The sequence below is a fragment of the Lithobates pipiens genome, unplaced genomic scaffold (assembly GCF_037356315.1).
Source record: "Lithobates pipiens isolate NorthernLeopardFrog02 unplaced genomic scaffold, aLitPip1_a1.2 Scaffold_3, whole genome shotgun sequence".
Classification (NCBI taxonomy): domain Eukaryota; kingdom Metazoa; phylum Chordata; class Amphibia; order Anura; family Ranidae; genus Lithobates; species Lithobates pipiens.
Genome location: NW_027507790.1, coordinates 114,835,759 through 114,860,753, shown reverse-complemented (window position 1 = coordinate 114,860,753; position 24,995 = coordinate 114,835,759). Strand labels below are relative to the sequence as shown.

General features: G+C 39.8%; 1 protein-coding gene across 1 annotated transcript in view; it reads left to right on the top strand.

Annotated features, from left to right (window-relative positions):
- Positions 1-24,995, top strand: part of LOC143940630 (zinc finger protein 474-like) — a 68,505-nt gene that overhangs the window by 22,786 nt on the left and 20,724 nt on the right. Inside the window, exon 3 of the mRNA XM_077462205.1 lies at positions 24,490-24,670. Coding sequence (XP_077318331.1) covers positions 24,490-24,670 — 181 coding nt within the window. The remainder of the gene's footprint in view (positions 1-24,489; positions 24,671-24,995) is intronic.

Here is a 24,995-nt window from a genome sequence, read left to right as displayed (position 1 = left end):
TGGCCATTGGTCCTGGATAACTCTATTTGGCAGTGCTTCGCCCCTGTCCATTGAACCATTTGGTTATTTTTCCTGATCTACTTATATCAGCAGGCATTACTAGGACAGTTTTTTGATTATATGATTCATTATTAATTGTTAAACCTGGCTGTCCCTAGTCATCTGTATGTGACCCACAGAGATTTACCCCCCCCCCCCCTTTTGGAAGCCTATCACATCCACACTATTTGGATATCTATATACGAGGCTCATTTTCTTGCAAGACAGTGAGACTCATTCTCTCCTTTGCTATCTCTGAATACCTTGATTGTGTCCTGAAGAAGCCTAATGGTGAAACGTATCGATACACAAGGGCTAACCAAATTTGAATACCGGCGCTCAAAAAATGTATATATCTCTACCTTTTATATCTATTGGTGCGCTGCAATCCCATGTGTCCCCTCACCTGAATGAGGAAAAAATATCTAAACTGCATCTGTGGGTTTCGCCCCCTAATTGTTTTTATGAAACACTTAGATCCTATAACCTATAGTGCATATGATATAATTATAATTAAACTAATATTTTTACCAATCAATCCAGTGCCTCACAACTAATTTTATACGTGTGTGATCCTATGGGCCAAGGACCACTCCAAGTGCCCTGCAGAACACCAAACCAAGCAAAATAATAAATAAAAGCAAAATAATAAATAAAATCAAATGTGTAAAAAAATGTGTAAACAACACTTATGCCCCAATAGTCCTTCAATGCAATGGTCCTTATTCATATACCAGGTCCCCCCACTGTGATACATTATTTTTTGCTTGGTTTGGTGTTCTGCAGAGCACTTGGAGTGGTCCTTGGCCCATAGGATCACACACGTATAAAATTAGTTGTGAGGCACTGGACTGATTGGTAAAATTTTTTATTTAATTATAATTATATTGTATGCACTATATGTTATAGGAGCTAAGTGTTTCATAAAAACAATTAGGGGGCGCAATCCACAGACACAGTTTAGATACACAAGGGCTCTTTGAATGCATTGTATTGTATTTTCATAATAAATATTGTTATTTTTTTACACCTTGCTATTTGTTTCGTATGCCACTAAAGTCTGACCTAGGGATACTTAACCACTTCCCGACCAGCGCACGACGATGTACGTCGACAGAATGGCACGGGCAGGCATATTGGCGTACAGGTACGTCCAATATTCAATGCCGTCTTGCCATCGGGAGCGCGCCACCGGCGGCACGCTCCCGCGCTGGTCGGGACCCCCGTGAGTCCGGTCGCGGGACCTGCGGACTCGATCGCCGCGGGCATCCCCGCGATCGTCTCACGGAGTGGCTGAATGGAGGAAATGCTGTGTAAACAGCATTTCTCCATTCTGCCTAGCAACTAGTGACGCTGATCTCTGCTCCATGTGATTGGAGCAGAGATCAGTGTTCACTAAATGAAAGCCCAACCCCCCCACAGTTAGTAACACACCCCTAGGAACACTTAACCCCTACACTGCCACCCCCTGGTTAACCCCTTCACTGCCAGTGTCACTTACACAGGAATCACTGCATTTATATAGCAGTGATTACTGTATAAATGACAATGGTCCCAAAAATGTGTCAAAAATGTCCGATGGGTCCCCCACAATGTCGCAGTCACAATAAAAATCGCTGATCGCCGCCATTACTAGTAAAAAAAAATAATAAAAAATGATTAATAAAAATGCTATAAAACTATCCCTATTTTGTAAAAGCTATAACTTTTGCGCAAACCAATCAATAATCGCTTATTGCGATTTTTTTTACCAAAAATATGTAGAAGAATACATATTGGCCTAAACTGAGGGAAAAAATTTTTTTTTATATATTTTTGGGGTATATTTATTATAACAAAATTGTCGCTCTATTTTTGTTTATAGCGCAAAAAATAAAAACCGCAGGGGTGATCAAATACCACCAAAAGAAAGCTCTATTTGTGGGGAAAAAAAGGACGCGCAATTGTCAGTTAAAGCGACGCAGTGCCGAATCGCAAAAAGTGGTCTGGTCTTTGACCAGCAAAATGGTCCGGTCTGCAAGTGGTTAATAAGTGTCAATAAGTGTCACCCCCTTTTTTGTTCCCCTTAATTAATGGATGTGGCAATGTGAGTGCTCTCTTTTCTACTTGAGACCCCAATAGCAGTTTCAATCAGCACCTGTTTCTTTCTAGATGACAAGGTTAGGAGAAGGAAGAGTCCACCCAACAGAATCTCCTTAAGTTTTTAGTGAAACAGAGTTGTTTTACATATATACATCCTATCAGTCATGGCACTTTCCTTAGGTGCACCTAAATAGAGAACAGCAGAAATGAGAGCTAAGTTGAGCTAAGTTGAGAAGCACCCCATACCTTCATCAGGGATTTTGCCACAGTCTTACATCCCAAGCCAAAGGAATGGGAGTAATCTCATTAGTCCTGTATCTCTCCTTTCTTGCTCCCCCCCCTAGGGAGAAGCTCCCACAAGCTGGAGCCTGAAATATTACATCTCTGCATGCCTTATTCCTTGCAATGTTTAGTATTTGGGTATATGTATATATATATATATATATATATATATATATATATATATATATACTGTATCTCACATAAGTGAGTACAACTCTCACATTTTTGTAAATGTTATTATATCTTTTCGTGTGAAAACACTTAAGAAATTACAATTTGCTACAATGTAAAGTTGTGAGTGTACAACTTATATAACAGTGTAAATTTCCTGTCCCCTCAAAATAACGCAACACACAGCCATTATTGTCTAAACCACTGGCAACAAAAGTGAGTACACCCCTAAGTAAAAATGTCCAAATTGGGCCCAATTAGCCATTTTCTCTTCCTGGTGCCATGTGACTCATTAGTGTTACAAGGTCTCAGGTGTGAATGGGGAGCAGATGTGTTGAATTTGGTGTTATCAGTCTCATTCTCTCATACTGGTCACTGGAAGTTCAACATGGTACCTCATATAGTTACATAGTTATATAGTAGGTGAGGTTGGAAAAAAGATACAAGTTCATCAAGTTCAACCTATGTGGCAAAGAATTCTCTCAAGATCTGAAAAAAATAAATGTTGCTCTACATAAAGATGGCCTAGGCTATAAGAAGATTTCCAAGACCTTGAAACTGAGCTGCAGCACAGTGGCCTAGACCATACAGCGGTTTAACAGGACAGGTTCTACTCAGAACAGGCCTTGCCATGGTTCACCAAGGAAGTTGAGTGCTTGTGCTCAGCATCATGTCCAGAGGTTGTCTTTGGGAAATAGACATATGAGCGCTGCCAGCATTGCTGCAGACGTTGAAGGGGTCAGCCTGTCAGTGCTCAGACCGTACGCCACACACTACATCAAATTGGTCTGCATGACTGTTGTCCCAAAAGGAAGCCTCTTCTAAAGATGATGCACAAGAAAGCCCGCAAACAGTTTGCTTAAGACAACCAGATTTAGGACATGGATTACTGGAACCATGTCCTGTGGTGTGATATGACCAAGATAAACTTATATGGTTCAGATGGTGTCAAGCGTTTGTCAGGGACAATCAGGTGAGAAGTACAAAGAGAAGTGTGTCTTGCCTACAGTCAAGCATGGTGGTGGGAGTGTCATGGTCTGCGGCTGCATGATTCCTGGGGAGCTACAGCTCATTGAGTGAACCATGAATGCCAACATGTACTGTGACATAATGAATCAGAGCATGATCCCCTCCCTTCGGAGACTGGGCCGCAGGGCAGTATTCCAACATGATAATGACCCCAAACACACCTCCAAGATGACCACTGCCTCTTGCTAAAGAAGCTGAGGGTAAAGGTGATTGACTGGCCAAGCATGTCTCCAGACCTAAACCCTATTGAGCATCTGTGGGGAATCTTCAAACGAAAGGTGGAGGAGCTCAAGGTCTCTAACATCCACCAGCTCCTTGATGCCGTCATGGAGGTGTGGAAGAGGACTCCGGTGGCAACCTGCAAAGCTCTGGTGAACTCCATGCCCAAGAGCGTTAAGGGAGTGCTGGAAAATAATGGAGGCCACACAAAATATTTACACTTTGGGCCTAATTTGGGCATTTTCACTTAGGGGTGTACTCACTTTTGTTGCCAGTGGCTTAAGTGAAAATGAATGGCTGTGTGTTGAGTTATTTTGAGGGGACAGCAAACTTACACTGTTATACAAGCTGTACACTCACTTCTTTACATTCTTTTATTGGCCACCAGTTGCCCCACCCAACCCCTACCCCACCCCTAGTTCCACCCCTAAACACGACCCTCATAAATTATCTCATGAAATTACATTTAAATGTTTTATGCAGAATTAAGTTACAAAAATAAATATTAAAAAAACTTTATCAGTGCATCCTCACCTGTGCCCAACAATGCAGCCTACCTGTGTCCATCAATGCCGCTTCACCTGTGCCCAACAATACAGACTACCTGTGTCCATGAATGCCCCTTCACCTGTGCCCAACAATGCAGCCTACCTGTGTCCATCAATGCTGCTTCACCTGTGCCTACAAATGCAGCCTACCTGTGTCCATCAATGCAGCCTACCTGTGTCCATCAATGCAGCCTACCTGTGTCCAACAATGTAGCCTACCTGTGTCCATCAATGCAGCCTACCTGTGTCCATCAATGCAGCCTACCTGTGCAGGGGAAGAGAGGAGAAGAAGAGGATTGCCGGCTGGATCATCAGAGCGCTGAGGAACATCACTGTAACAGCTTTCATTTGAATTGCCGAGTGTTCCCATGGCTCGCCATCACATACAACCCCATCTCCTGGCCCGAGTACTTTGATACAGGTCACACATCCTGGCATTGGATGGGTGATCTGTCTATCAAACTACCCGGGCCAGGAGTCAGGGCTGTATGTTACAGCAAGTGTGGGGAACACTCGGCAAGTCTAATGAAAGCTGTTACAGTGATGTTCCTCTGTGCTCTAATGATCCAGCCACCTGCTCTCCTCTCTCTTCATCGAGATGATCGCTGGGAGAATGACTCCCATTTAACCCCACCTGCCGGCAGTGCTCATTCCCCACTCCGAGGCAGCCTACATTCACCAGCCCTCATTTTCCACTTGCAACATGCAAGTAGGCAAGTGGAAAATTTGAGGGCTGTATATACTATAGATTGTGGACTCTATAATTTTCCTACAGACTAAATAGTATACACTTATTAGGGTTATTTTTACTACAGAGATGTAGCAGTATACATGTATACATTTTGAACAAAATTTATGAAGAAAGATTATTTATTTGCAAAATGTTATAACATAAACTAAGAAAAAAATATTTGGACTTTTTAAATTTCTTTAGGCTCGGTTCACACAGTAGGCGGCACAACTTGCAGCGCCGCGACCTGCCGCGACCTCAGCGGCGACTTGCAAAACGACTTCTGTATAGAAGTCAATGCAAGTCGCCCGAAGTCGCCGCAAAAGTAGTACAGGAACCTTTTTTCTAATTGAGTCGCTCCTATTAGAACGGTTCCGTAGTACAGAACGGGGCGCGACTTGCCGGGCGGCGAAGTCGCCTGGACAAGTCGCCCCTGTGTGACCCGAGCCTTAGCAAAAGATAAAAAAAAAAAATAGTGGTTAAAACAAAACAAAACAAAACAAAACAAAACAAACAAAAAATACAATCAAAGGAAAGCTCTATTTGTGTGAAATAAAATTTAAAAGAATTAACATGGGTACAGTGTTGCAATGAGTAAATGTCATTCAAAGTGTGACAGTGCTGAAAGCTGAAAATTGGCCTGGGCAGGAAGGGGGCGAATGTGCCTTGTGAGCTGTAGAACCAACTGATCACTTTTACTGTGCTCACAGGTGCCCACTCCCATTCTGCTGGTTTCTGCTTAGTGATTTTCAGGCTCTCCCTCTCCTTCTGAAGCCCAGAGCCACAACAAATGAAGTCAGGATAGTGAGCAGAAGAAGTTCCTGAAACATCCCTTTATCAACTTCTTCTGTGCAATGTGAACCCAGAAGTGCACAATTCTGAAACATTCCGATTTCACAACTGTCAGAATCCCAGTCTATACTTGATCAGCTGGAGCGATGTCTTCATAAAGAAGTCCTGGCACTAGCCCACTGCTATCACATCCCTATCCCTCATGATAGCATTAAAGTTAAATGTAAAAAATAAATAAATATCTTCATAAATGTTACAAATGCAAACTATAATAAAATAACAAAAAATAAATAAATAAAAGCACCACTGCTGTCCTGATCACACATATACAAATGCAAGTGCAGAACCAATTGCACCACACATGTGATATATTGACACACATGCTACAGTGAAAGCAAAAATACTTGTCCCTCATTTTCCTTGCTTTTTTTTTCCTTTATTTTTCCTTTATTGGTTAATTATTTGTGTGATTTTAATTGGAATAAAGCGTTTTTTGTTTTTTTTAAACGTTGCCAACAGACAAGTATACACATTTTCTTTGAACTTGTCCCTATCTTGATGTGAAAAAAACATCTGCTAAATATCATCTGAGCACTTGCTGTGTTTTATTTCTAAGCATCTCTTTAGTCAATACGCTTTATCCAAGGAAGCCTTTCTATTTTGTTTGAAGTAAATATCTAGCAGAATGACAGTTATATATCGGAAACATCCCACAAGCATATCTATTTTTCCATGTTTAAACACCTTCTTTTTTATCTACAAGTAGAGGAGCTATCTAGTTAAAACAATGTTGGTTAGACAGTTAACAACACCATTGTTAAAAGAAGCTGTGGATTTGTGAAGTCATTTTTTTAGATACCGGTAGTTTTACATTGTGCAAGTAGATACTCTGTATAAAATACTAGGGGCTTTGGGATGCTCCCCCTTCAACTTAGTACTTAGTAACGCTTGGACTTATTTATAATGAATGTTAAACTGAAAAATGTACATCAGCTTTTGTGTTCCCATTTTAATTTTAAATTCAAAATGTGCACACCATTTTATCTTTAAAAGTACAAACTAAAAGGAAATGTTTCTAAAAAATGTACTCTACCTAATGATTTTCTGTTTCACAGATTTTATTATTGCTATTATTAGTGATATCAGACAAAATGCTCACAAAAAGACTATAACATAAGAAATCATCCAATGTTCTAACATTTTACATTCAATAACAACAACTCTTTTAATTGGACTAATATATTACAGATCCAGTCTCATCAATAAAAAAACACAGGAAAAGGAAAAAAAAGAAAAACAGGAATGAAAAAACTGTAGCAATGCTTTGCCACAACTTCCTTCAAAATGGACATTGAGGCTGCTTTAACAAACCCAGCTTGTATGTTAGATTACATATTCGTTCTGCTCACTTTTGAAAGTCAGCTCACCATAAAATCGAAGCGCATTAAGCAACACCTGAAAATATTTTTAGAGTATCTGGGGCTCTCAATTACAAACTCTGTGACTGATTTCATAGGTTTCACCTTTGCTTGTTATTCTATCTAAGAAATTCCACATCTGGAAAAACCTTTCCTTGTCCCTCATTGGGAAGATAAACCTGATTAAGATGAAAATTCTGCCCTTACTATTATATGTCCTCAGAAATTCTCCAGTGTGGATCCCAATGTCAATTTTTAAATGAATAGATGGCATGCTTTCTTCCTTAGGGTGGCAGGGGGGAATTCACTGCCTTAACCTGGGCATACTTCAGCAGCCATTGGGGGAAGGGGACCTAGCGGTACCTAGATTTTATAAATATTTCCTTGCTGGCTAATTGGCAGTAACACACCACTGGTTGACTTCTCCTCCAGATTATTCCTTGGTGTCCCTGGAGGTTGCATGTGTAGGCTCATATGAGGTGCTCTCTCACTTGGTCTACAGGGTTTTGGGGTCTCCTTATTCCCTAACTTCTATGCACTCAGTGATTAGGTCATGGTCTGTGGCTGAGGGGTTGAGGCCGTCCAGTTTGAACAGGTTTTCCCCGCAATCTACCGTTGTGGAGAAATCCCAATTTAATGCACTTTTATGAATACCCAGACCCTGTAGTTTTCACTAAATATGGTGTTAAGATTTTACATAATATTGTACTAAATAGCAACTTAATGTCATTCAACTAACTAAAAGAATGTTATGACCTACCCAACTCACACTTCTTTAGATACATCCAACTGAGATATGCTTTTTATTCTCAATTTGGCAGGGAACCTCTGGACCTTGAACCCAGTGACCTAGAACTACTGACATGCAGTGACTCATTAGCTAAACCTAGTTTATACACGCAACTCTTCCAAGAAACGGTTCTATTGAGGGAAACCTTGGGTGACTGTGGCCCCAGGGTTGGACAGAGACGACTGGGATGACATGCATTTGGGGGACTGAATTTTAGTACCTAGTCTCTAGAGATTGTCTAATTCATTATAAATTCTTGCATAGAATATACCTTAACCCAGCTAGATTAGCTAAGATATTTGGGAAACAACATGCACATTTTTGGGAGTGTCCCCATATTAAACTATACTGACAAGCTATAGCACACTGTATTAGGTTGGTCACTTCTATTTCAATCCCACTTTCCATTGAAGTATGCTTGTTGAATCTAGCTGAACCTTTAGCCAAGACCAGGGCTATACGGACTCTTCTCACCTTATTGTTGTTTTATGATAAAAAAAGCAAATTATCCTATCTTGGAAGAGTTTGTCTACCCCAACTTTGGAGGCCTGGAAGTCACTGGTCAACAAAGCAGTACCATTTTACAAAGCTACCTATCTAAACAGAGGGGCTTTGGTCAAGTTTGACAAGGTTGTGGGGTGGGGGTGGATGGCATCTGTGGACACAGTATCAGATTAACCTCATAAAAAGGTGCAGTCACTGACCCTGGTATGCACTACAGAGCTGGAAAAAATGTTTTTGGAGTGCTGGATGGTTACTGGCTGAATCAAGGTTAATGTAAGGATTAGGGATGAGCCGAACACCCCCTTGTTCGGTTCGCACCAGAACCTGTGAACAGACCTAAACTTTGTGTGAACTTTAGAACCCTATTAAAGTCTATGGGACTCGAACATTCACAATCTAAAGTGCTAATTTTAAAGGCTAATATGCAAGTTACTGTCCTAAAAAGTGTTTGGGGACCTGGGTCCTGCCCCAGGGGACATGGATCAATGCAAAAAAAAGTTTTAAAAACAGACGTTTTTTCGGGAGCAGTGATTTTAATAATGATTAAAATGAAACAATAAAAGTGTAATATTCCTTTAAATTTCGTACCTGGGGGGTGTCTATAGTATGCCTGTGAAGGGGCGCATGTTTCCCGTGCTTAGAACTGTCCCTGCACAAAGTATCATTTGTGCAGGAAAAAAAGTATTTTAAAATCACTTGCGACTATATTGTCGGCTCCCGTAATACAGAGAACACTCAATGAGTGTTCTCTGTATTAGCCGACAATTCATTCATTCATTGATTTAAAAAAAAAAGCGTGGGGGTTCCCCTAAATTCAATTACCAGGCCCTTCAGGTCTGGTATGGATATTAAGGGGAACCCGTGTCAAATTCTAAAAAAAATTGACGTGGGGGTCCCCCTAAATATCCATACCAGACCCTTCAGGTCTGGTATGGATATTAAGGGGAACCCCACATCAAATTTTTAAAAAAAATTGACGTGGAGGTCCCCCCAAAAATCCATACCAGACCCTTTATCCGAGCACGCAACCTGGCCTCCTGAACCATACCATTGGGAGGATGCTTTGGGGGTCTGTGACCCCTCAAAGCACCTTGTCCCCATGTTGATGTGGAGAAGGGCCTCATCCTCACAACCCTGAGCGGTGGTTGTGGGGGTCTGCGGGCAAAGGGCTTATCAGAATCTGGAAGCCCCCTTTAACAAGGGGATCCCCAGATCCCGGCCCCCCCCTGTTTGAAATGGTAAGGGGGTACTTACCTACCATTTCACAAAGAAAGTGTAAAAATGGTTAAATAAGACAAACACACTTTTGAAAAATTCCTTTATAAAAAAAAAAAGAAAAGATTCCAGCGGTGCTAATCCACTCTTGCTATCCAGCGACGGATCTCCAGGGTCCAGTGATGGATGATCATATCCAGCGACGGGGGATCTCTCAGTCCAGCGCTGTCCATGCATCTGTCTTCTGTCTCCACTGCAGAGACACTGCGGGGATCCCAGCGCTGACTTTTCTTATATTAGGAGGGCGGAGCCACCCGTCACCTGACCCCGCCCCCTCTGACGCTGGTGAGGAAAGCTATGGGGTTCCCCAGTGACGTATGGGTGACCCCGCCCCCTCTGATGTAAAGCAGGTTTCCATTACATCAGAGGGGGCGGGGTCACCCATACGTCATTAGGGAATCCAAAAGTGTGTTTGTCTTATTTAACCATTTTTACACTTTCTTTACATTTCAAACAGGGGGGGGCGGGATCTGGGGGTCCCCTTGTTAAAGGGGGCTTCCAGATTCTGATAAGCCCCCCGCCTGCAGACTCCCACAACCACCGCTCAGGGTTATGAGGTTGAGGCCCTTCTCCACATCAACATGGGGACAAGGTGCTTTGAGGGGTCACAGACCCCCAAAGCATCCTCCCAATGTTGAGGGCATGTGGCCTGGTACGGTTCAGGAGGGGGGCGCTCTCTCGTCCCCCCCTCTTTTCCTGCGGCCTGCCAGGTTGCGTGCTCGGATAAAGGGTCTGGTATGGATTTTTATGGGGACCCCACGTCAATTTTTTTTACATTTGATGTGGGGTTCCCCTTAATATCCATACCAGACCTGATGGGGTCTGGTATGGATATTTAGGAGGACCCCCACGTCAAATTTTTTTTTAAATTTGACACGGGGGTTCCCCTTAATATCCATACCAGACCTGAAGGGTCTGGTAATTGAATTTAGGGGAACCCCCACGCTTTTTTTAAAAAAAATCAATGAATGAATGAATTGTCGGCTAATAGAGAGAACACTCATTGAGTGTTCTCTGTATTACGGGAGCTGACAATATAGCCGCAAGTGATTTTAAAATACTTTTTTTCCTGCACAAATGGCACTTTGTGCAGGGACAATTCTAAGCACGGGAAACATGCGCCCCTTCACAGGCATACTATAGACACCCCCCAGGTACGACATTTAAAGGAATATTACACTTTTATTGTTTCACTTTATTCATTATTAAAATCACTGCTCCCAAAAAAACTTCAGTTTTTAAAACTTTTTTTTGCATTGATCCATGTCCCCTGGGGCAGGACCCAGGTCCCCAACACTTTTTAGGACAGCAACTTGCATATTAGCCTTTAAAATTAGCAGTTTAGATTTCTCCCATAGACTTGTATAGGGTGTTCCGGCTTTTCGAATTTGCCGCAAGCAGCCCAAATTGTTCACTGTTCGCTGAAGGTTTTCATATGCTTTAAGGCTTTAGTTTCTCCTGGTGGGGTGGGGGGGGGGGGGAGAGAGAACACATTGCAGGCATTATTCTGTAGGATTGGGCATGGTGTCATTGAATTAAATCACTATAAATATACCTCTGGTAGGAGGACAATATAATGTACATGTCTGTCTAGGCAAATGTTATACTAGAGGTGTTTTTTGCTGTGTTTTTTTCCCCTCCCTTTTTCTGTGCCTTTTGTCGTTTTACGCTGGTATGTTTTTTACTGAAACCAGTGGCTGTTCCCCCTGTATATGGGTTATTGTTGTATGTATTTCATGAAACGTAATAAAAAGTAATTTACAAAAAAATATATATATTTTTAGAAGTAAAAGTAAACTTAGCACTTTCCTCTAGAGGGGCTGCTGGGAATATGCTCAGGTCACCCTTGCTAGTATATTGGCTGCCAGCCACAGACAGAATTCCATGTACACCAACAATATAGGCTCGTTCTAGGGGATTAACTTTTTAAAATGTATTGTTAAATAACGAGCAGGAGAAGGGTTTAGGGATTAGGGTACTCCAAACAATAGCAAAAATACCCATAAGGACAGCTTCTCACTGATCTTCTCTAAGCAGCCTTTCCTGGAAGTAACAGGGGAGGGCCAGTATATCTAGAACTATAATAGCAGCCAGCACTTGCACACCCAAGAGTCCATAGCAAGGTCTTTACTTTCAATGTCTCAGGAGCTGTCTGCCACCCAGCATCCACGTGTAGTTCTTCAGGGAGGAAGACAAAAGATCTCCAGACCAGCAAATAATACTTTACCAATCTTCTCCAGGCCCACAGCACAGCACCTACTGAGGCCCTGACTGCAATTTCTTTTCTCAGTAGCTATATCCCAGGGCAGCAACCCCAGGAGAACTGGAACCCTCCCTGGAGAGAAAAGAACACTCTCAAAAGGCCTCTCAAACATTAACCTCACCAGCCACCTTCTAGACACCCCTTCCAGGAATTGACTGAGGCATAATAAATATGTAAAACTGGGTATTTGACTTATTTGACTCTCCCTATCCTATGTTCTGAAAATTTCTCCCAGAAGCAGGTAGAAGAGATCAAATAACCAGCTTAGGAAACCCTGACCAGACCGAAATAGTAGATCACTTCCGCAATGATTACAGTGAGGCCAAATCTACATTAACGTGGTTGTATACCCTTTTTTTTTTAACCTACAGGTGAGCCTATAATAAGGCTTATCTGTAGGCAAAATTAATATCTCCTAAACCTGTATGGTTTAGGAGATATTCACTTTAGAGTTAGAAACATATAGGGCAAAATGTCAACTCCCTCGGCATGGACCAGGATGCTATATGGGGACCTCGTTCTAAGGTGAGTATTTCATAATGAACTTGTAGCTGCATACTAGCTCATTATGCCTTACAGGTTTTTTTTTTCTTGTGTGTTTTTTTTCCCCATGTGCAGATATACAACTGCTTTAAGTATAACAACCTAACTAAATGAGGGGGCTACATAGATCCTAATGTTCCAGGCACATATCATGCATGGCTGCCCCTAAACATTATAGCAACACCTTAATAGCTTATATGGTGCATTTTCTTATTAATCACTGTTTTAATAAAATACTCACAATGTCCATTGCACTAAAGGTCATTTATCGATCAGACCTAAAAGTTTCTTTGGTAGAGGTGTCTAAATTAATAAAACAAGAGTGGTGATTTCTGAAAGCTTTACTAACTCAACTTTTCTGACAATATACCATACCTTGAAAAATTATTCATACCCCTTGAGATTTTCCACATTTTGTCATGTTACAACCAAAAACGTGAATGTATTTTATTGGGATTTTATGGGATAGGCCAACACAAAGTGGCACATAAGTGGAAGTACAGTGATAAATTTTGTTTACAAATAAATATCTGAAAAGTGTGGCCTGCATTTGTATTCAGCCCCCTTTAATCTGATACCCCTAACTATAATCTAAAGCCCTCCAGTTGTTGCAGAACTACAAGTCCCATCATGCCTCTGTCTGAGGGAGTCATGCTTATAACTGTCAGCCTTGCAATGCCTCATGGGACATGTAGTTTTGCAACAGCTGGAAGGCCACCAGTTTAAGACCCCTGATCTAAAAGAACCAATTGACTTTAGAAGTCACCTAATTAGTGAATATAGTCCACCTGTGTGTAATTGCTGTTCTGTGAAGCCTTCAGAGGTTACAGAACCTTAGTGAACAAAAAGAAACATGAAGGCCAAGCAACACACCAGACAGTTCAGGGATAAAGTTGTGGAGCAGTTTAAAGCAGGGTTAGGCTATAAAAAAATATCCCAAGCCTGTATCCTTTGATCATCTCATGGAGCACTGTTCAATCCATCATCCGAAAATGGAATAAGTATGGCACAACTGAAAACTTATCAAGACATGGCCGTCCACCTAAACTGATAGGACGGGCAAGAAGAGCATTAATCAGAGAAGCAACCAATAGGCCCATGGTAACTCTGGAGGAGCTGCAGAGATTCACAGCTCAGGTGGTAGTTGTGCACTCCACAAATCTGGCCGTTATGGAAGAGTGACAAGAAGAAAGCTATTGTTGAAAGAAAGCCATAAGAATTCCCGTTTGCAGTTTGCAAACAGCCATGAGGGGGACATAGCAACCAGGACAAAGAAGGTGCTCTGGTCAGATGAGACCAAAGTGTAACTTTTTGGCCTAAAAGCAAAGTGCTGTGTGTGGCGGAAAACACACTGCATGTCACCCTGAACACGCCATACGTACTGTGAAACATGGTGGTGGAAATATGGTGGTGGAAGCATCATGTTGTGGGGATGCTTTTCTTCAACAGAGACAGGGAAGCTGGTCAGAGTTGAAGGGAAGATGGATGGAGCCAAATACAGGGCAATCTTAGAAGACAACCTGTTAGAGTCTGCAATAGACTTGAGACTGGGGCTGAGGTTCACCTTCCAGCAGGACAACAGGCCCTAAACATACAGCCAGAGCTGCAATGGAATGGTTTAGATCAAAACATATCTCATGTGTTAGAATGGCCCAGTCAAAGTCCAGACCTAAATCCACATGGGAATCTGTGGCAAGACTTGAAAATTGACAAGGAAACAGTATAGAATGTAAGGAAGTGGTGATTCCCTGTTAGCAAACAAGCCTGTTTTGATCTTGGGGCTCTAACTATATATTCCTACAGCACTTTACACTAAGACTTGAAAATTGCTGTTCACAGACGCTCTCCATCCAATCTGACAGAGCTTGAGCTATTTTGCAAAGAAGAATGGGCAAAAATGTCACTCTCTAGATGTGCAAAGCTGGTAGAGACATCCCCAAAAAGATTTGCAGCTGTAATTGCAGCGAAAGGTGGTTCTACAAAGTATTGACTCAGGGGGGCTGAATACAAATCTTTTCTGATTTTTATTTGTAAAAAAATTGAAAAACATTTATCAATTTTCTTCCACTTCACAATTATGTGCCACATTGTGTTCGTCTATCACATAAAATCCCAATAAAACACATTTACATTTTTGGTTGTAACATGACAAAATGTAGAAAATTTCAAGGGGTATGAATACTTTTTCAAGGCACTGTAGCTCCAATATGGTGCTATTACCCGTATCTCCTGTCAATTCTTCTTTACATTATCAAGATTATTTTACATAAAACTGAACCAGTGCTACACTAATCTAGCATGGTACCTTGCCACTGCACCTTGACTATGTTTTAATGTGCTCATATCTTGCACCAACAGCTCCTTCTGAAGGAATGGGCAACCATGGTTGTAGTAAGGTGAAAAACTGGATTGCAACTTATGGGTCACTTGGCCAGTGCTGATCCACTATGACAGATTTCTTCATCATTGTTACTTTTGTGCTCCCTTCAAACTTTCATAGTTACTGGAGTGGAACTTCACATAATATTTTTCCTATCAAGAATTAAGATGGGCTCTGCAAATCTAAGGACGAAATAAGGACCTCTGTCCCATGGTCACTGCATGTATGTTGGCCCACATGTTTCAAAACAGGAAAGTTTCTTTCTTCGTTGTCAAAAGTATTTTATTAAGTACAAAGATTATGTACAATTAACATAGAGTGAATACCGTACATTACATTCAAAGTAAGGAAGCTCGTTTACTCTTATTCAGAGGTAAAATAATTTGTGATAAAATAAAACAAGACATTGTATGATGAATAAAAAAAGAGGAGAGAGAGAGAAACATTTTTTTTTATAATATTTCCATTTAAAAGTAAAAGATTTAAAAATATTGTAAATTCTACAAAGACAATTGTCTTATTTTATTTCTAGGCAACCAAAAATATTATTATCTAAATAAAAATTGGAGCTTTAAAATCATAAAAGAGGATAGAAAGTTTCTTTCTTACTATTATAATAGTATTTTTCCAGGACCGAACTGTCTAAATTTCTTCATCCACATCAATACTGCAAATTCCCAGTGTTATTACATTATACTGTATAACACACACATAATGCATTGCAGTGCCAAGAAAAAATCTAAAAATGCTTAATAGGAGATGAGAGCAAATGTGGGTAATGAATGCTTTACATATTAGGGCCCACCTTTGCTCAGGGTGACATAAATAGCCTGAGTCTCCCCCTAGTTAGAGTTACCTCAAGGAGTAATAATAAATTCTTCTAACCATCAGCAATGCTCATCCTTCCTTAGAGATGTTTCAGTTTGTTGGAAGATAACCCTTGTGATACCCATGAGTTCCATTTTATGGTCATCTTAAGGGGAAATTATGGTTTCAGGTCAGTTTTATTTATCAATGTTTTAAATGTTTACATGTTTATAGCGTTATATTTTGTTTACATTTGTTTTAGAAAAAAATCTTTATTGCAGAATTTTCATATAGCATTTTAGACATTCTAAAAAGACAGCCCAGCCATAGCGGCTCACTTTTCAGCTGTCTGTCTCTAACTGACACTTCATCCAGAGACATATAGACCGGAGACAGGGTAAAGTATATCCCTCCTCCTACACATTCAGTCTATGTTCTCATTTTCAGTCTAGCTCTATGTTTTCTAAATATAGCTGAACAGAAGTAGATCAGATTGTACTTTCTTTACATGTGCAGTCAGCAAATTCTATAACTGCAACTTCTATTTCTAAATTGTAAAACAATTAATATGAATTTTTTTTATTATTTTGCTGAAAAAAAATAAATCTGTTTTACATTTGTATTCTTTTGTAGAGTAAACACTATGCAATGCAATTCAACATTTGTTGTCCACCTCTTTTGTAATTGTTTTTAGATAATTCATCAATATCTAAAATGAAAAGTGTGGTCTGGATTAGTTTATTTTCATAATTCAATTTTTAAATTTTTTTTAGAAGTATTACTTAGAACAGATTAAATTAACAAGTTACATAAGTCATTGACAAGTTCAGTATTAAAGCCAACTTCGGCCCAGACACTGTGTCATGAGAATACGAATAATTTTCATGTAAAAAAGTCTTGGCAGGCCTTTTAAGTTGGAGAGGCCTGCTCTTATTGAATTACATGAGAAATGTCAACACTTTGCTTGCTAGCACTTTTACATTGGTCATTGGACATGAGAGATCTCTTGGAATTTACAAATGATCTGACTTATGAATAGCTGGAATGGTGAAGGTTTGTTTCTTTGATCTTAAGCATGAAAACCACAAATTGCTATTGTTGATTAATCAAGGTATGTACTACAGTTCCCTTGTCTAAATACCAAATCTTAATGTCATTTTTTGGTCTCCATAGCATTAGTAGGTGTTGGACATTTTTTCAGAAAGAATTTGTTGGATTTTTGTTACTCTATAGAACATAATCTGTCTGGTTCTTCATGAACAACCATTAACACTTCATAAATTCCAAAATGTATTATGCTGTCAAGTTGGCATGTTGTTCTGTTAAAGTGTCATACTAGAAACCTTTATGACTTTTTAAGAATGGTGTTCTATTACATTTCAGTGGACTCCATAATAGAAGAATTGTTTGATATTATATTAGAAGGTTGTTTTTGTGGCCATTTTTGTTTCTTTACTAATTTACAGATGAATTGAAATTAAAACAATACATTTTTGAAACCATATTTTTAGTTTAACAGTAACCCTCAAACATTTGAAATGATGTGTTTGTGTAGCTTATTGCCAAAGCTATTGAGACTAATTCTCAATGCAAACGCCCTACTATTATGATTATTATTATTATTAAAAAAATGCTAAATTACAAAAACAACACTTTTCCCATAAAACCCAAATATATCACAAAACATCCATATATCTGATTTTTCTAAATTTTTTCCGAATCTCTGTACTTTTCCTGAATATAGTATATTTTAAGCAACCATGTTGGTTTAGAACTTCATATTTCTATTATAACCATTAAGAAGATAACATTTGCCTTTTTAGATTGGTGCTGCAGATAATAAGCATATCAGCACTGGAGAGCTCTATAGTTTTAGTGTGTTAGGTTACAACACTGCATATTTTTTCTTTTTGCCAGTAATCTGGTGTTCGGTAAAGCCTTAATGCCGAGACACATGAAATAGCAGGCTAAATGGTTGAACTGAATGGACTTGCGTCTTTTTTCCAACAGAATAACTAAGTGTAACCATGTAACTACTCTTAGTTCCACTTTCAGTAAGCCACACATGGTTGCTTCTTGAATTCTAGCTGCACTGGATAACTTAAAGTGATTGTAAAGTTTCCTTTTTTTCTATAAAAATAACAAATATGTTATAAGAAGCTATATAAGAGCGGTCTCAGAGGACCACAGCCACGCTAGATGGTATATGTAAGTAAAACAGACACTACAGCTATCGAAAAGGTGTCGCCGCCCCTATGTCTCACAGGCCCGAAGGAGTGTGAGATATGACAAATAGAAAATTGGAAAAAAGGGGGAGAGGCCCAGGCGCTACCTGACGTAGCTAATGAATTATGTAGATTATAAACTATATAAACCGTATATATTTGAGCAAAGTAGTGCCTCCAGCAAGAGGGAGAGAAGGGAAGAGAAAACTCCAGGTAAGTAGTAGTTATATCACCACACACAGGAGATCACGGTAAAAGATTTTATAGAGAATATCTCTTATAAAATTATATCCAGAGCGGGCTGCACAGAGGTACTAAGGACAGGTGACTCTCACGGAGGAGAAAATTGTGCCCAAATCATGCGTAAGTGTATAACCGGTGAGTAAATAATAAATATAAAAATTCCAGAGAAATAATAAAGATTTACAATACTGACTAAGCGGTGTATAAGTGCAGTCTAAGTACCACTATAGGAGGTCATAAATGTGTTTAAATACCAGAATGTAACTGTACTCAATATACCATAGGTGCTATAAATATATATGAGAAATGTGCAAATAAAATATATATGTGCAAAAATTATATGTATGAGCAAAGAATATAAAAATGTGCAACAAATAATATATTATGTGCAAAAATAGCAGACAGTGTGCACTGTTGTGCAAAAAATGCAAAAAATGTGAAAAAAAGTGCAGAAAAAGTGCAACAATTAAGCTGAGTACATAAATTAATCAAAGGAACGTCCTAAACAGACAATAGATACAGTCCTTGTGAAAAACAGAAAACATAAACCCAGAAAAAACCAAAGGAGCCCAAAAAATATTATTATATAAGACCTGGAACAAAAATAGGAACAATAGCAGAAAACAAAACCATATCTGAGAACAAAAATAAAAGTAAAAATAAAAGTAAAAATAAATAGCAAAAATGCAGTCCAAATAAAGTTTCAAAATCCTCCAATGGTTGCAGATAAAGGTGACTGGTGCTCAAACATGGAAAAAATTCAGGTGACTTCCGTGCTCGCCCCCTCAGGTCCCCACTCACCAAAACTCTATGCCCACACGGGGCGATCAGGCCTTCTATATTGCACAATGCAGGATCTGGTTATTCCACGAGTAAGCACATCCGAAGGGAGCACATCCAGCGAAAAACCCGACTTTCCAGCTATATCTCCTTCCTTGGTATGTGGAATAATTTGTACTCAATAAGTAGTGCTGTATCAGGGGATCCTCAGAAAAATAATAAAAAGGGTCTCATAGTGAAGTATCTTCAGACTTTCAAAAAAATTACAAAAATTACAAAAATAAGTTAAAAAAATTGTAAACTTTATTACAGCAGCAGACTTAAAAAATAAAAAGTATATATATATATATATATATATATATATATATATATATATATATAATAAAAATATAATAAAAAAAACTTGTTAAAAATAATCAGTAACAAAACAGAAGAAGACAAAAACAAAAACAAAAACAAAAATATATTGACTCCTGGGACATTGTACAAAAAATATTTTTGTTTTTGTTTTTGTCTTCTTCTGTTTTGTTACTGATTATTTTTAACAAGATTTTTTATTATATTTTTATTATATATATATATATATATATATATATATATATATATATATATATATATATATATATATATATATATATATATATATATATATATATATATATATATATATATATATACTTGTTATTTTTATTTTTTAAGTCTGCTGCTGTAATAAAGTTTACAATTTTTTGAACTTATTTTTGTAATTTTTGTAATTTTTTTGAAAGTCTGAAGATACTTCACTATGAGACCCTTTTTATTATTTTTCTGAGGATCCCCTGATACAGCACTACTTATTGAGTACAAATTATTCCACATACCAATTGTTGCATTTTTTCTGCACTTTTTTGCACATTTTTTGCATTTTTTGCACAACAGTGCACACTGTCTGCTATTTTTGCACATAATATATTATTTGTTGCACATTTTTATATTCTTTGCTCATACATATAATTTTTGCACATATATATTTTATTTGCACAGCCCGCTCTGGATATAATTTTATAAGAGATATTCTCTATAAGATCTTTTACCGTGATCTCCTGTGTGTGGTGATATAACTACTACTTACCTGGAGTTTTCTCTTCCCTTCTCTCCCTCTTGCTGGAGGCACTACTTTGCTCACATATATACGGTTTATATAGTTTATAATCTACATACTTCATTTAGCTACGTCAGGTAGCGCCTGGGCCTCTCCCCCTTTTTTCCAATTTTCTATTTAACAAATGTGTTATACTTGCCTGCTCTGTGTACTGGTTTTGCACAGGGCAGCCCAGATCCTCCTCTTCTTGGGTCCCGCTTCGGCTCTCATGGCCCCTCCCTCCTGTGGAGTGCCCCCACAGCAAGCAGCTTGCTATGGGGGCACCCGAGTTAAGTTGATGTTCCGTGTGCTAATTCAGACTCGGAGCCCCAGTTCTGTCCTGCCCCCTCTCTCAGACACGGAGCCCCAGTTCTGCCCTGCCCCCTCTCTCTCCTGATTGGGCAACTGACTTTGATTGACAGCAGCGGGAGCCAATGGAGCTGTTGCTGTGTCTCAACCAATCAGGAGGGAGTCCTGGGTGGCCAAGGCACTCATAGATATCCCTAGATAGAAATGAGGCTCATGTAAGTATTAGGGGGTACTGGGGGGAGGGGGAGGCTGCTGCACACAGAAGGCTTTTAATCTTAATGCATACAATGCATTAAGATAAAAAAGAAAAAAAAACTTCTGCATTTACAACCACATTACAAATAGGCATTAGAAATTCACTGATTTGTTTCTGAAAGATCAATATCATTTAATAGTAGCCCACTGGTAATCCAAACATCTGTTTGGCGCCTACAGCCACATCCTTTTTTGAAATGTTTCACATTCTCTATAAATATTATTCTTCGTGAAGAGCAATATAATAAAAAATAAATAAAAACTGTAAGGAAGTTTGGCTTATTTTGCCGTAGATTATTTTTTTATTTTGATTTCATCAGATTTTTGCCTTAAGGCAAAGGGTACCTTTCATTCACTGTGCTTGAATTTAATTTCATTTATTTTCCTTTTGTTTGTTTCCTTCTTAGCAGTAAGTGAATCCAACTTTAGCATTACCTGAGATCACTCCAATTTTTACAACACAGTTATTTATTAAGAGTCATATTTATTAAGGCTACTTTCACACTGAGGCGCTAAAAAAAGTGCCTGTAAAGAGCCTCTCCTCTCACTTCAGTGTGAAAGCCCGAGTGCTTTCACCCTGGAGTGGTGCACTTGCAGGACGGTAAAAAAAAGTTCTGCAAGCAGAATCTTTGCAGTGCTGTAGGAGTGGTGTATACAGTGCTACTGAATCGCCCCTGCGCATTGAAATCAATGGGGCAACACCACCAAACCGCTTTGCGGGGGGTTTTACCCCTTTTTTCGGCTGCTAGCGGGGGGTTAAAATCATCCTGCTAGTGGCCGAATAGTGCTGCTAAAACTATGGTAAAGCCGTGCTAAAAAACAGCGCCGATCTACCGCTGATGCCACCCCAGTGCGAAAGTGGCCTATGGGGCATATTTATAAAACAGCGAATGTGACACTCCAAACATTTACAGGTGGTTAATCATTCCCTGTGTTTTAACCACTTCGCGCCCACGCTATAGCCAAAAGATGACTACAGCGCGGACGCTAACTGCCGGGAGGGTGTCCCTGGACGTCCTCCTGTCTACTTCCCCTCTGCGTGCCGCCGCAGGCACGCATCGGGGAAGTTCTGTGCTGGCTGTGTCCCTCGGACACAGCTAGTCACAGATTGCTGTAAATGGCCAATCACAGCGGCCTTTTACAGTGCAATCGGCGTGTCCAATGGGAGGCGATCTCATATGTAAACATATGAGCTCATCGCTGGCTCCCATCCTCACACAGACTACGTGTGAGGAGGGAGAGATGAACCGCTGCAGCGGTTAGTGTAAAAAAAATAAAAGTAAATAAAAAAACGAAAATAAAGTGCCCATTGCCACCTGTCCCCACTGCCCCCACTGCCGCCTGTCAGTGCCATCTGACCCCAGTGCCCCCTGTCATCAGTGCCATCTGTCCCCAGTGCCACTTATAAGTGCCATCTGTCCCCAGTGCCATGTATAAGTGCCATCTGTCCCCAGTGCCACGTATAAGTGGCATCTGTCATCAGTGCCACATATAAGTGCCATCTGTCATCAGTGCCACGTGTCATCAGTGCCACATAGTGCCATCTGTTATCAGTGTCACGTGTCATCAATGCCAGGTATCAGTGCCATCTGTCATCAGTGTCACGTATTAGTGCCATGTGTCATCAGTGCCACGTATTAGTGCCATGTGTCATCAGTGCCATGTATAAGTTGCAACTGTCATCAGTGCCACATAGTGCCATCTGTCATCAGTGTCACATGTCATCAGTGCCACGTATTAGTGGCATCTGTCATCAGTGCCACATATCAGTGCCATCTGTCATCAGTGCCATGTCGGTGTCACGTTTCATTGTCCTGGTGGTCCAGGGCCTTCAAAAGTGTAATAGGTAGTCAACAAGTTAGATGTGTAATTTATGCTCCTAGAACACGTGATGGCGCTCCCTGCATTTTGGGCCTCTCTATGTGGCCAGGCTGTGAAAAAGTCCCACACATATGGTATCATAATACTTAGGAAGAGTAGCTGAATTTATTTTGGGGCATTATTTGTGGTATACACATGCCAAGTAAGAGAAATAACCTATTACAATGACAATTTTGTGGAAAAAATTACAACACTAAAAACCTCACCATGCCTCTTACTAAATACCTTGGAATGTCTACTTTCAATAAAGGGGTCATTTGGGGGGTATTTGTACTTTCTTGGCTTGTTCGGGTCGAAAGAAATGAGGTAGGCCATCAGTACATCAGATGTGATCAATTTTATATGATTTGCACCACAGCTTGTAGACTCTCTAACGTTCACAAAGACCAAATAATATTCACTAATTTGGGTTATTTTTACCAAAGATATGTACTGTAGCAGTATAAATTATGGCCAAAATTTATGAAGAAAAATTAATAATTTGCAAAATGTTATCACAGAAACAAAGAAAAATTCGTTTTTTTTTCCAAAATTTTCGGTCTTTTTTCATTTATAGTGCAAAAAATAAAAAACCCAGAGGTGATCAAATACCACCAAAAGAAAGCTCTATTTGTGTGAAAAAAAGGACAACAAATTAATTTAGGTACAGTGTTAAATGACTGAGTAATTGTCATTCAAAGTGTGAGAACACCGAAAGTTGGTCTGGGCAGGAGGGGGGTTTAAGTGCCCAGTAGGCAAGTGGTTAAAATACATGCATCAGGAAGAAAAACCTTGAGTGAATATTTAGTGACTGTCACATTTACAGCTTTATACATATTCTCCTTTGTGTTTTTTAATATATCATGTAACTACTGTCAAAGATCCATCACAATGCAACAATATTATATTGCTGCTCTGCAAATTGTGGTTGAACTTGATGAACCTATTTATACTGTACAACTATGGCTGTTAAGTGCCTGTGACACGTCTACTGTAGGTTTCTTAGCTCAGTAGCACCAAAAGCATGACTTTACTCCATACCAGATATCGTTTTCAGGGCTTTCCTGCCCACTTTTATTTAAATGAATATCAAAACTTCACACAGGCATGTCTTCCCACACAGGGGGTTCTCACCATCATTTTAAAAACATGCATTTAGCCTCCTGGCTCTCTTGCGGCGGCTTTACTGCTCCAAGTATCCCTTTAGGGTCCCTCCTGAACTTTAGTGCCTTTGTTTGGTCTAGTTGAGCATTAAACATTTCCCAGTGTTTATGCGCAGACGCTGCATGTCAGCTCTGCGTCTTCCTTACAGCTTCCTAGCTGTTTCTCTATCCCACATAGATTCTCTCTCTTGTCCCTCATGGACTTTCTTTCAGGCTCGGGCCTTCCACTGTCCTGACCCGAACACCTTGATACACAACAACAACTCACACGGCTCCCTTCACACACGCTGACCTCCCTCAGGAGCGTGGGGCTTTGAGCTCCAGCTCTAATATAAATGCAGCACACACCTGCATCATTACGTGCTTGCTTCCTCCAAAATCTGGCTTAATCACCATTTTACCCAGTGGCACGGGGTCACCCCACTACCCTGCTACAGTGCCATATTGTTTATTGAAAATCTTGTGGGCTGTCAAGGCATCTGCTGTAGATACCACTCTGCTCTAACATGTTTCACCCAATAAACAGGCTTAGGCGTAGTATCGATGATATATATTAACTAGTTGCTGCTTTGTCCTCAACTTTTAAGTTTCACTTTTTTTCTTGTAAAACATTTAAGTAAAGAAAATAACTTTGTATACTTTTCAAAATATCTGTTTTCCAGCCACCTGCTACAAAAGCCCCTCCAACGGTTGTATGCTACATCTGCGGGCGTGAGTTTGGCACAAAGTCTATCGGTATCCATGAACCTCAATGTCTGAAGAAGTGGCATCTTGAAAATGACAGATTGCCTAAGAATCTGCAAAGACCAGAGCCCAAGAAGCCAGAGGTCAGAACAATAGGAGGTAAGAGTTAAAAAAAAAAAAAGTCTACAATTCATGCATTCACACCAGCCCTATTGTGAACTGACAGCTTCCTGGCTATTTAAGCCCTGTCATTGTAGAAAGCTGTGTGCTCCCTTGGAAACTGCAGCTAGCATCATCAGAACCTATAGACTGGGTTGTGAGCCAGTCTGAGTTTTGATCATGTGATCTTGTCCACACTTCCAAAATGTTTTACTGGTGTATATGGCCATTGTGTAACGTGGGTAATCCGCGCTACCCCCAGTGATTACTAGTGAACAAGTATATATAAAAATAAAACTATATGATATATATGTGACAGTGCTGC